This window comes from Jaculus jaculus, chromosome 6 (genome assembly GCF_020740685.1).
Source record: "Jaculus jaculus isolate mJacJac1 chromosome 6, mJacJac1.mat.Y.cur, whole genome shotgun sequence".
NCBI classification, from domain to species: domain Eukaryota; kingdom Metazoa; phylum Chordata; class Mammalia; order Rodentia; family Dipodidae; genus Jaculus; species Jaculus jaculus.
The window spans coordinates 140092247-140105617 of NC_059107.1; the positions used below are offsets into that span (position 1 = coordinate 140092247).

The 13371-nt window shown below is 39.1% G+C and overlaps 1 protein-coding gene across 2 annotated transcripts in view; it reads left to right on the top strand.

Moving 5' to 3' along the window:
• The window catches only part of Nedd1 (NEDD1 gamma-tubulin ring complex targeting factor), an 83576-nt gene that overhangs the window by 65539 nt on the left and 4666 nt on the right, over positions 1-13371 (top strand). For both annotated transcript variants that reach the window (XM_045152553.1, XM_045152552.1), the window contains exons 6-13: positions 2315-2544; positions 4120-4321; positions 4670-4868; positions 6106-6234; positions 9224-9271; positions 10224-10426; positions 11324-11480; positions 12524-12680. In XM_045152553.1, the coding sequence (XP_045008488.1) occupies positions 2315-2544; positions 4120-4321; positions 4670-4868; positions 6106-6234; positions 9224-9271; positions 10224-10426; positions 11324-11480; positions 12524-12680 (1325 nt within the window). The remainder of the gene's footprint in view (positions 1-2314; positions 2545-4119; positions 4322-4669; positions 4869-6105; positions 6235-9223; positions 9272-10223; positions 10427-11323; positions 11481-12523; positions 12681-13371) is intronic.

A 13371-nucleotide genomic window follows, 5' to 3' on the forward strand; every position in this document is an offset into this window, starting at 1 on the left:
GCTGGGCCAAGATGAGGACTCGATCCCCAGCACTCCTGTAAAAGCCAGGTGTAGCCGTGCATGCCCAGGTCAAGAAGTATGGCTCTGGCTTTCTGGTCAGCCAATCTGACTGAAAATGGCAGCTTCAGATTCAGTGAGAGACTCCATCTGAAGAAAGAAATATCACGGAAGTGTGATAGAGGGGTACACCAGGCGTTCTCTTCTGGCCTCAGCATGCATGCATGTGGAGTGTGTACATCTGCGTACACCCATACAAACACTATACATACACCACATGTAAACACTGAAATAAAAATAGAAAGGGAAAATGCAAGGGATACACCAGGAGCATGAAGCTCCTTGATCTAATCTGGCTGGGAGTCAGAAATTTAGCACAATTGATCACATCAAAATTGCCGGTGTCTTCCTAATGGCATCTGAAGTAAACATGCTCAAAACAACAAACTATGTTTACGTAGGGTTAGAATGTCAGTCACTCCTCTCATCCCTAAGTCTCAACAATGCACCTTATAAAGCACAAAAGAAAATCCTTTAAAGATAAAAAATAAGCAAACGAGCTCATATATTTTTGAATAATATAGAAACTACCTAAATTTTAAACTTTGTAAATCACATACATTGTCCTCTGTGGCCTAGAAAGCTATAGAATTGCATGTCTCCCTCCCCCCCCCCCCCCCCTCTCTCTCTCTCTCTCTCTCTCTGTGTTTGTGTGTGTGTGTGTGTGTGTGAGAGAGAGAGAGAGAGAGAGAGAGAGACGGGGGGGGGGAATGTGTGTGTGTATGTGTGTATTTATTTCCACTGTCTAGGACATACACAATATGAAATCTTTTAAATATTTTTCTTTTTTTCTTCAAAGGCTAGACTGGGACTCATTATGTAGCTGAGGGTGACTGAAGTTATGATTCTCTTGCCTCTGCCTTATGAGTGCTGAGATTGTACGTGTTGCCCTTTCCCTTCTGATTTGGCTCCTGCATGTTAGGCAAGCACTCTAACAGTTGAGCTACATCCCCAGCCCCTTTTTATCTTAACAAATTTTCCATCTGCTTCTTTCTGGCTCTTCTTGCTTTATCTGAGGTGACATCCCTTAGGGAACCCTTCAGGCAGCTGTTGGCAGTCTGGGCTGCATCTCCCATCTCTAGAAAAATTGTAAGTTCAAGGACAGCCTGGAGTAGGTAGGGAAATCCTGGTTTTTCTTTTCTTTCTTTCTTTCTTTCTTTTTTTTTTTAAAAAGCTAGCTCAAACCAGCCAAAAAGAAAATTCAGGTAACTTATTTTTTCTCTTGAAGATTTATCTATTCAAGTGGACTTGCTTTATCTCAATAAGAATGGAAAGTACATAACCCAACATTTTGTTTTTATGGACCAACGTAGTAGTCATCTTACTCCAGTGCTTAGTAACAAATGGTTGATTTCTCTAGTCAGGTTTTGCTTTATGTTATGCCTAAACATTTGTTGCTACTGTTTTTGGAGACAAATACATATTTATTTAAAAGTTATTTTTAGAAAAAAAAGTAGATTATGAGTTTCAAGGAAAAAAAATAGAGCCCAATTGTAAAGTTCTGAATTCTTAGCATAGCTAATTCTAATAGTAGTACAAGTTTGACAACACATTTTAGTAAAAATAAAGTAATTCAACTAATCTTAATTGAAGTCTTGTATCCTCAACTTGAGTTTTTGATTTTTCTGGTCCAGAGGAAGTAGGAAGAAGATGGCCTTGGGGATTAGTGTTTAGAGAAAGGCCAGCATTGCCCTCGGGCTGGTGTAGTTCAGAGAGTGGATGTAGTTCATCCCCAGTCTAGAGGCTGCCAGTTCCTTTTCTGTGGTTTAGTGTTTTAGTATACTCTAGTACTGAGCTGTAGCTTATCACATGCTCACATTCAGACAGATATGTCCAAATATCTAAGGTGCATATAGGAAACACACAGGGAATATGTTCACTCCCAGTATATCCTTACACTTGCTGTGGTGTGACTGTGACTGGGCCTGTGTTTATAATGAATATTCTAATAGGAATTAATGTACTCTATCTGGATATATTGTAGTTTTCCTCTGAAAAGGAGATTGTGGAAGCTGTATCTTTCAACATAATAAAATAATGACAAAGTCATAGAAAATAGTAGAATATCAATCAATTTCAGGATCATTTTATAATCCACTGAATAATACTGTGATTGTTTCATAGCCCAAACCTGTCTTTTAAACCAGAGAGTATCTCAGCTCCATGTAGGTTGTATATTTGTAGTAGCTTGTATTTGTAGTTTGTACTGAATGTCTTCATGAATGCTTACAATTACATGAAATTTATTCTTTTACAGTCTGTTCGGCACTTGAAGTACTCCTTGTTTAAGAAGTCTCTCCTGGGCAGTGTTTCAGATAATGGCGTAGTAACTCTCTGGGACGTGAATAGTCAGAGTTCCTACCACAACTTTGATAGCACACATAAAGCCCCTGCTTCAGGCATCTGCTTCTCTCCCGTCAATGAGCTGCTGTTCGTGACCATCGGCCTGGATAAGAGAATCATCCTCTATGACACTGCCAGTAAGAAGTAAGTTCAGTATGCTCAGACTGCAGTTCAGGACAGTTACCTTACTAACAGGTTGACTTGTCATTTATCAAGACCTCTGATAATTGTCTAGGGAGCTAATATTGCATGTTTGATCTCTTGAGTTTAGAGATTTCCTTTGTTCTTATCTTGTACAAAAGAATGGATTAGGGCTGGAGAGATGGCTTAGTGGTTCAGGAGCTTGACTGCAAAGCCAAAGGACCTAGGTTTGATTTCTCAGGACCCATGTAAGCCATATGCACAAGGTGGCACATGCATGTGGAGTTTGTTTTCAGTGGCTGGAGGCCCTGGTGCCCCAATTCTCTCTCCCTCTCTCTCTCCCTCCCTCTCTCTCTCTCTCTCTCTCTCTCTGTCTCCCTCTTTCTCTCTCAAATAAATAAAAATTTTTAAAAATTCATTTTTTTTTAAGAGTGGATTAGGCACTGGGACCAGGGCATTTGTGCCACAGGAATATTGAGGAGTAACGTCTTAATTACTTCACAACTTCCCCCCCCCCATTTATTTATTTACTTACTTATTTATGAGATAGAGAGAGAGAATGGGTGCTCCAGGGCCTCTTGGCCACTGCAAATGAACTCCAGTAGCATGTGCTACCTTGTGTGTCTGGCTTTATGTGGGTACTGGGGAGTCAAACCCAGGTCCTTAGGTTTTGCAGGCAAGACCCTTAACCACTGTGCCATCTCTCCAGCCCACAACTTAATTTTTTAAAATACTACCACATTTATTTTTAAAGCAATATTTTAAACTTGCTTTAAACTTAATTTGTTTTCTATGTCAAAGTTTGTAACTGTTAGAATCGTTTGGGTTTGGTACTTGGTTGTTCTTTCCTAGATACTGTGTCATTTGAGCAGCATGCTTGCCCCAATGCCATTTCATAAGTTCCTCTAGTCTATACTGTCTGGGAACATTGCCAGCCAGACAATCCTGGAAAACAACGTTCCCCTGCCTGGGTATATGTTGCAGTCACTTAGGCCCATGGTATGCTTTATGTAGTGCTCCAATAGAAGCAAAAGAAAAAATGGTTAGAATTGTATGAACTGCTCAGTGAACCATCATCTGTGCTTGTTTGCTTGCTGAAGCTCAGGCTATGAACTGTGCTGCTTTTAGCTCTTTGGTTAAGAGATGCCCGGCTAAGAACCAAGGAGCAGCTGCTCCCTATGAGAGGTCTTCATTCTCCAGAGAGAAGCAGGACACTTTGGAGACCGGAACTGTCGTGCCTCCTCACCCCCGAGGCTGGAGCCTGCCTGGGGAGCGGTGGCAGGACCAGGTCACATTCACTGCCTAAGTAATTACTCAGAGAAATTGGTGATGCATTGGAAGAAGTAGCGAGTACTGTTGGAAGTGAATAGAAAAGTAGGACGGGACCTTCAGTGCTTCTTTGCTCGCATCTTGTCAGAAATACCACTAAGTCATCAACTTCTGTGGCAGAAGCATTTGCAATGTATGTGCTGTTTGCCCATCTAAGTCACGGTTGCCGGAGAACATTTGTGTCTTATAGTGCCATGTAGTAGATCCACATGTATACACTAAACATATCTACGTGTTCCTTTTCCAAAGACTAGTGAAGACGTTAGTGGCTGACACTCCTCTGACGGCAGTTGACTTCATGCCTGATGGAGCCACTTTGGCTATTGGATCTTCCCGTGGGAAAATCTATCAGTATGATTTAAGGATGCTGAAATCCCCGGTGAAAACCATCAGTGCTCACAAGACATCTGTGCAGTGTATAGCATTTCAGTGCTCCACTGCTCTGACAAAGGTGAGATTGTTTCTTAACAGTTTTGATTTTACTAAAAACATCTAGCTCAGAAAAATGATAGTTTTTCAGTTGAACACAGTATAGTATTGCTTTATATTTGTTTTTATGTGGTAGCATTGTAAACTATTTTAGTATAATTTATTTGATGCTTTCAAAAATTTTTAAAAATTTTTTGTATTCTTGCAAAAATACTTCAAAGACATTTTTTGAGTTAGGGGGAAACTCAGATCCCCAAGCAAGCCTAAGATTTATAAAAGAAAAAAAAAAGTCATATCAGGGCATTTATAAAATATTAATGTATTCTATGAAGCATTAGTAACCTGAGCTTAAATATTCCATTACATTTAGTCAAGTTTAAATAAAGGCTGTTCAAATAAGGCCACAGTGGTGAACAAGCGGGCTGTTACTGTGAGCACTTCCAGTGGAGGAGTTCAGAACTCCGGGAGCTCTAGAGAAGCAGCCGCCGCCCCTTCTGTTGCCACGGTTCTCCCGCAGCCTGTGGCAGCCACCGTGGGGAAAGGAGCAGTGGCTGCTCAGGACAAAGCAGGTACGTATTGCTGCTATAGGTAATTTGTATTTCCCAAATATTTTATGTCTCCAAGAACCTTGAACTCAAATTCATGCAAGCACTTAGATAAAATACTGGATAAATTGAAAAAGTGAAAATTTAAGTTTTGTTATAAGTTTTTAAAGGACTCATGAAAGGCACATACTCTATTCAGTTGGACTTCTGCTGTAAAAAATAGTGATTATTTTAAAAATAGAATGCTGCTAACTCTGAAATCATTCATTGTTGATACTACAGCCTGGCTGAGGGCATTGCCTCATCAGTAGAGAATATGAAACTGTGTTGATGTCAATTTTGGTTTATCCTTTTAGTTCAGAATGAAAAATAAAATGCAAAACAAGAAGCTACTATGGCTCCTTTCATATTTCACAATAAAAGTAACTCAGGTGTTGGGATAAATATTTTTAAGTGCTGAGTAGTGCCTGGCAAACACTAAACATGCTAGTAGTTTGTTATATGAAAATGCCATGATATTTAAGTGATTTCTTCTAATAATCAAATTGATGAAACAGTCTGAAAGGAATTCACTTAGTGAATGTGAAAGTGCCTACTCAATTTTAGTAAAACATGAGTCTTTGGGACCATATATTCAAATGATCATATTCAAACTACCACATTCCCTAACCCAGAAACAAGCAAGAACTACTAAACTACAGTTTCTCTCACACCAGCCTCACCTAAAGCTGTAAACTTCTAAAGACGAGAGTCTGTAGCCTCACCATGTTTTATAAGTGCCACACTCTACTTTTTACTCTCTAGTAAGTCACACAAGTTAATGAGGTTTCTTGAAAGGGTTGGTCATGCTGAAAGTAATGTTAAATACCCAATATTAGTGAAAGGAAAGAGAAAAGGGATTTAAAAAAAAAAAAAGACCAATTTTCTACAAGTTAATGAGGTAACATTAAGCATCACATTGTAGGCCTAGCAAATTTTGTGTTTTGTCGTTTGCCATAGAATAAAAAAATAAGTACATTGTTTTCAATATAAGAGGGCAGCAAAGCAAATAAATTATTTTAGGAACTTTCCATGAAAGTGGCTAAAACAAGTAACAAGTAAGCTGTTTGCTTTTTGAGAAGCCCTTCCTTGGCAGGCATGCTCTTGCTCACAGCATAGCATTAAGTCAACATGGTAACACATTAATTCTTATGACCCAACTTTAGGTGGTAACATCTATCTAGATGTAATAACACTGCTGTTTTTATCTAATTCTTCTAAGGTTTGTGTCGCAGTGTAAACACAGACACATCCTCTAAGGAAGCAGACAGTGGAAGAAGCCAGGACATCTCCAGCTTTGACGATACTGGGAAAAGCAGTTTAGGTGACATGTTCTCCCCTATCAGAGATGGTAAGTATGTTCACATCACTGATCCTTCTGTCCTGCTTCTGGCTGTTCTGTGGTGATTACGGCTAGAAAGTGTGGGCACAAGCTTAGGTCTAACCGCGTAAGGCAGAGGAGTCATTTCCTGAGGGTCTGCGAGGTGCATTACTCTTTATTCTGATAATTGAAATGTTATGATGCTGAAACATATGTTGGCAAAGTTTACATGGTAACTATGAAAATAACTTGCAATTAAGTATATAATTTCCACAAAAATCCAACCCAGGTCTTATGCATGCTAAGCAAAGATTTCACCATTAAGCTAATTACCTCTTAATGCCACAAAACGTTCTTTAAAGAAAGTTTATTTTATAAACAACCTGTATTGACTTCAGATGAGTTTCCCCCAAATTTTGGGTGTTTAGTCTGCAAAAAAATATTTGCCTAGTTGAAATAATCATAATTATTAAAGTTTAATTTTTATTTCTAAGATGTTTTCATGGATGGGCTGGAGAGATGGCTTAGTGGTTAAGCGCTTGCCTGTGAAGCCTAAGGACCCCAGTTCGAGGCTCAATTCTCCAGGACCCACGTTAGCCAGATGCACAAGGGGGCGCAAGCGTCTGGAGTTCGTTTGCAGTGGCTGGTAGCCCTGGCGCACCCATTCTATCTCGCTCTATCTGCCTCTTTCTGCCTTTGTCACTCTCAAATAAATAAATAAAAATGAACAAAAAAATTTTTTAAAAAATGTTTTCATGGAGAGGTAAATATTTTTGTGGATAGGTGATAAGATGACTTTATCTTTTACACCATGCATGATAGTATCATATATCTTATTCAGTGTATAGTATATCATTTCTACAACCATGATTGTAGCAGACAGCTTCAGGTTCACTGAGATGAACTTTCAGACCAGGCACAGTTATGGAGGAAGGGATTTATTGAAGCTTACAGATCCAGGGGAAGTTCCATAATGGCAAAAAAAAGCTGGCCTTCCTTCACAGGCCCAAGCAGAGAGAGAAAAGTACAAGCCTAAAGGTCAAAAGCCACAGCACACCTTGGCTATGCACACTTTGTATATCTTTAGATTGAAATTGGAAACCCACCACCACACCTTAAGATCACCCAGTGACATTGCCTCCAGCCAGGTAGCCAGCAGATGCAAACTACAAACAATAAAGAACTGAATATATTGGGGGCCATCTCTTCTATTCAAACCATCACAATGATCTAGACACCCTCATTTAAAAAACCATTTTGATTAAAAGACCCAGCCCTTACCACTGTTCAGCTGTGCTTTGTAGTACCAATGCTCACAACATTTCCCTTAACAGGATAGATAGTTCTAGTGCTAACAGCAGTATCATCAGCAATATGAGTTAAGATCTAGAGGGTCATTTGGCAGTGTTAAATTATGCATATGCTTTGGGTTGGGTGATTGCATTTCTACAAATTTACCTCAGAAAATACTCAGAAAGGTCTGGAAAGATTTGTGTTTGTTGTTTTATTTATAATGAAAAACCAGAGAGAACCTAAGTATCAGCAGTAAAGGATATTAGAGTTGTTAAGTCCACGCCTCATTTTAGGAAGTTTCATTTTTCACTTTAACATTTCCTTTCCTGCATTCTTTATGTGTCCTTTCATAGTAGAAGGATAACTGCATAGGTGACACATAAATTGTTGTGTTCTGCCTTACTGCAGCTTAGAAATCACTTGTCTTTCACCAACTGATGGGGAAGGTTTCTCCCCCCCCCCCCCAGGAAGAAGAGAAGTTGAGCTACATAGTTAAAAAGCAAAGAGAGAGTAAGGATTGTGGGTGGGATGAACAAGTGGCAGAGTTGACTTGAGAAATGTTTTGGGGGCTCAGCACTGACTTGGGGAGCCCAGGTTTTTCACACATGCATACACACACTCATGGAGCAGGTTTTGCACTGAAGAACGTAGGAAGGAGGGCTGGGGAGACAGCCTGATTGTCGCAAGCATGAGCACCTGAGTTGAGTGTATCCTCAGACCCGCATGTAAAAATACTGGGTGTGGTGTGGCACTTTTACACCCCTAATCCCACTGACCAGCACCTGAGGAATGACATCTGAGGTAGTTCTCTGGCCCACACATGTGCACCCATGTCTGTGCACAGACAAAAACAAGTGCTTGAGTGTAAAATAACGAATAAATTTGTTTTTCCTTTAATTCTGCTATTTTTTCAAATGTGATTCACTGAAGCCTCTTACTAGTAAGGAAAAATGTGTACTAAATATAGCAGTCATTTCTGTTATCAAGGAATTTGTCTTTTAATCCCAAGGATGCAGTTCTCTAATCTTTGTGCCTCAGTTTCTTCATCTTTTAAATAAAATGCTTCTTTTAGTGGAGAAAAACAACTTAAAAATGTGTCATTGTGTGTGTGGTGTGCAGGTATTAGGTGCACACATGTGCAGATTACAGAAGTGTGCTTGGTGGCCATTTGAATTTATGGTGAATTTGCTAATGACTTTTGCACATTGTTCTTTTAATATGCCACATCATTTTATATGCTGCTAGTTATTACACACATTCTATGGTGGGAATACATATCAGTCAGGCCGTGTTCTTACAATACATACTGCGTGCAAAATATTTTAATTTCACTTAATTTCCAAAACAGTCTTGTGAGCTGAGCAAGGCCTTACCTCGCTGTCCAGATGCGAGATGGAGGTGATTGCAGTGAAGGCTTGCCCACAGTCAAGAAGCTAGTGAATGGGGTAGGCAAAAGTGGCTTACAGATTTCTAGAACCTACTTCAGGGTTTGTTCTATACCTTGCTGTCATTACACGACGCTGTACCGTAGAATTATCTTCTCACATTTGCTATTATTCCACATGAAGTTAAAAAAATGAAAAGGGAAGTTTAAATGAGTCTAGCTATAACCTTTTACATTACTCATGTTTTCCTTAAGATTGTACTTTCAGCATTCTGTGGGGAAAGAGTAGGAAGTCCACGTTGCTGTGGTTTATGTTTCACACTTGATCTTACTTCATTGCAGATGCTGTGGTTGACAAGGGAAGTGATGAATCTGCAGGCAAGGGAGATGGTAAGTACCGAGAATTACTTCCATGAGAGGAGGGTGATGCAGGGCTTTCTGCTGCTGTGTTACAAGCTACCTGACGCTGTGAGGTTACAGAGTAAACACTCACCACCTCACTATTTCTGTGGGTTAGGAATCCACTCATACCTTGACTGTTTGCCTTTGGCTTTCAACTCTCTTCTTTCTTGATGTTTGGGGAATCAGCCAGTGTTGCACTCAGTTCAAAGCTGTGTGGGAAAGAGTTGCTTCCAGGCTCGTTCCATGGTTCTGGGCCAAGTTAACAGTTCCACCACATGCGCATCTCCTTGAGGGAATCCACAAAGAGCTATTTCCTCCACTGGACATGGGGTGGGGGGGAAGAGGGAGGGAACCCACTATAGAAGCCATGGCATCTTTATAACCTCATCTTGCAAGTGGGATCATGCCACTTGTACCATAGTGTTTGCTAGAAGCACATTTGTAATTTGTAAGTAAGTATTACTTACAAATACACAGGGCCTAGATTTCACAAAGGCACCATCATCTCAGAGGCAGCCCACTGTGGCATATACCACAGATATCAAATTAACACTCTTTGCTTATCAGAAATAATACTGACTAAAGCAGTCATTGTGTTTCATAGTACTCAAAGCACTTTTTTTTTTTTTTCATGTGACAGCATTGTTTTCTGTGGCTTAGGCTGGCCTTGAGCTCAGTCTTCCTCACTCAGCCTCTTGAGCACTAGGGTTATGGCTGTGCAGCACCATGTCTGGGCACATGGAGTTTTTAAGCCTTCTCACTCTGGAAAATAGATACTATTTTCATACTTCCAAGAGTTTCTAGTTCTTCAAGACCAGAGATTAGCTGAAACACGAGCCTGTCTTTGGAGTACAAGTCCCGTGTCTTTCCCCAGTTGCCCCTCCTTCATGCTAGGCTGGAGACAGCGTGTGCACATGCAGTTGTCCTCCTCCTCTTTCAGGCCTTGATTTTCTACCCCAGCTGAACCCAGTGTTTCCTCCAAGAAAAACTCCACTAGCCTCAAGCACATTGGTGTTACATTCTAGTCCTCTTAATGTCCTCATGGCATCTCCTGTGAAAGAGGAAGCTGACAGTCATGAGCTGACAGCTGAGTCTAGGAAAGCATACCTGGGGAAACCAGAGCCTAAGGACTCCTTCAAACAGGTAATCCACCTGACAATAATTTTAGCCTCTGTCTCTCAGAAGCCAGCATCCACTGGTTATTATTACTGCATGCTAGTTATTAACAGTCACTTTTAGTAACCACCGAACAGTTTTCAAATCTCTCAAAACTGTGGCCATATTGAAGATAACTGAAGATGTGAACTTATACTTTCTTCCCCAAGATATGGGGTATGTCCATATAAGAATACTTGATACCTGAATTCCTTAACATAACGTTCCACTATAGCATAAAGCAGAAAATTGGTGGTCAATGCATTTAGTCTTTGAATTAGAGTAAATCTGATGATGCTAAAAGTGCAATTAATTATTCACTTTTGCATCAGTGTAACATTCTGCTATGCTATAGTGTCCAGTTTAGAATTTAATTTCTTTATAATAGCTCAAAATCACTTATAGCAAAGCCAAGTATATTAGGTATGTAGTATGTCTGTATTTGTTTCCATAATTATTTTTTAGATAATATCTTCAAGATAATAGCGACTAGTGACAGATATAAAAAATTATGTCTAGTTACCACATCAGGGTTTAGCAGGTTTTTTTTAAATCCTCCTTCACTCCCTCCTTTCTCTCCTTCCTTCCTCTTTCCCTCCTTCCCTGCTTCTCTACCTCTTCTTTTCCCTTCACAATAATTTGCATTTTAAGTTACATTAAATAGCATATGCTTAGTAAATTGACTTTACCTTGTCATTGTTCAGATGTTACTTAGTAGATTTATTTTGTGGCTAGTCCTAATATTGTTTTTACCTTCTAATTTTGTCTATATTTCTCTTCATTTTCCTGACCCTACTGGGGAAAATGGGGAAAGCTAGGTAAAATTGTACTTGGTAATATTGGTATGGTAGTATTACATATTAATCTTTTATTTTAACTGTGAAGTTTACAAAGCTGATCTCATCTGCTGCTGAAACTGGAATTCTAAATACCTCTCTGTCATCTAACCAAACAAGAAATCTTGAGAAATTCGAAAAATCAGAGAAAGAAACTGATGCCCAGTTATTATGTGAGTTCCCAGTCAATGGATCCTCAACTCCAAGTAAGTACATAGTATGTCCTTATGTTTGAATTTAAAAAGTTACAGTTGAAAAATCCTCCAATTGTTTAACTTGAAAAATAAGTAATAGACTAAAAATAGTTCAAAGACTGTGAGTTTATAGTTAAGGTCACTAGTGTGTGTTGGAGAGATGAGTGGGTGTACCAGGACCTTTCCGCTATAAAGGATCTCTAGACACATGCTCCACTTTTTGTCTCTGGCTTTAAGTGGCTATTGCAAAAATGACTTCAGGCCTGGCAAACAAGTGTCTCTAACCACTGAGCAATCTCCCCAGCCTCCTTTTTATTTATTAGAATTTAAAAAAGTATATTGATGGTTAAATTTAGCAACTTTGATTTGATACTCTTTGGTGTGAGCATCATTCAATCTAATATGTAAGGTTTGATGTGATATGTATAGTTACGTGTTATCTATAAAAATAAGGTGCAAGACTGAAAAGTGATAAAATTACCTGAAAATTTTTTTTTCTTCATATTAAAATTCTACCCTTGAAACTTATGCCACAAACTCATGAGACAAGGTTGCACTTAAAGAGATGTTAGGGTGACCTGTAAGCATCAATCATAGAGAGGAATTCTTCCTACAGAATAAGTCTCTTATCTGAAGATCTGTATTTTCCTGTGGTCTCTGTAGACACAGGGCATTAGCTTCAACCCTGGGCTTTGCGCACTGCCTTCCTATTGCTTCCTTGTTTGTAATAAACCTGGTTAGTCTGCTTTGTGGCACAGCATCTTGTCACAGTCATCTTTTATAGGAGGAAATGGTTCTGAGATTCTGCAAGATGAATCCCTCTGTCATAAGTTGTTATAGTAGACACTTGGCAGTTTATCTATCTGTCTGTCTGTCTGTCTATGACCATCAGAAATAATGTCATATAAAGTTTCTAAAATTCGTACTCCAGGCAGTGAATTTTTCTAAATCTCATAGGAACACTGTTCTTCGTCAGTTTTTCATGTTTTGTCATACCCATTTCATGTCTCTTAGTCCAAGTTGACTATTAATATCTTCTTCATCCTTTATTTTAGACCCAAAGATGGCATCCTGTGTCACCGCTGGAGTTGCCAGTTCACTCTCAGAAAAAATAGTTGATACCATTGGAAACAGTCGACCAAATGCGCCCTTGACATCCATTCAGATCCGCTTTATTCAGAACATGATACAAGAAACACTGGATGAATTTAGGTAGCAATAGTGATTCTGTACTAGACTTTTAAGTTGTGTTAAAAAAAAAAAAAAAGAGTACTAAATACTGTGAGCAGGTACTACCTCTGTGTTGTTTATGTTGACCATGAAGCCATAGAAAATGAGTTTTGTTGATCTTGTCCTGCATAAAAAGGTGTATTACCAGAGCAGTTGTGAGTGAACTTGATGGGAAGTCTAGTGTGCATGCTGCCATTACAGGTTAAATGATTCTTCTTTCTCCTTCCATTAAGTGACTATTGTTCTTCAAAGATAGACTTACTGTATTTATGTATCAAACTTTTTTATTTTATTTTTTAACTCTGCCAGTCTTTTTCATTAGAACTTAATTGCTTCTGTGTAGTGTTCCAGTTGCAAACTTGCATAGATTTTAAGTGATATGCCTCAGTTCTTTCTTCTTGAGTTCTGTTATTTTCAATACACAGTTTTAAATGAATAGAGGGCTTTTAAGACTACATAAATATTTATGGCTAGCTACAACTGTCTATCATGAAACTGCCTAGATACAGCTGACTAGTGCAGGCAAGATGATGGTGGACACAGAAAGTGAACAGTTTTCTTGGACAGACTTAGACAGGTATCTTGGAAGAAATGTATATTTTAAGTTCTAGAAATTCTTACGCAGAGCAATTAGTATAAAGTAGTGACTTAGGAAGACTTTAACACATACATG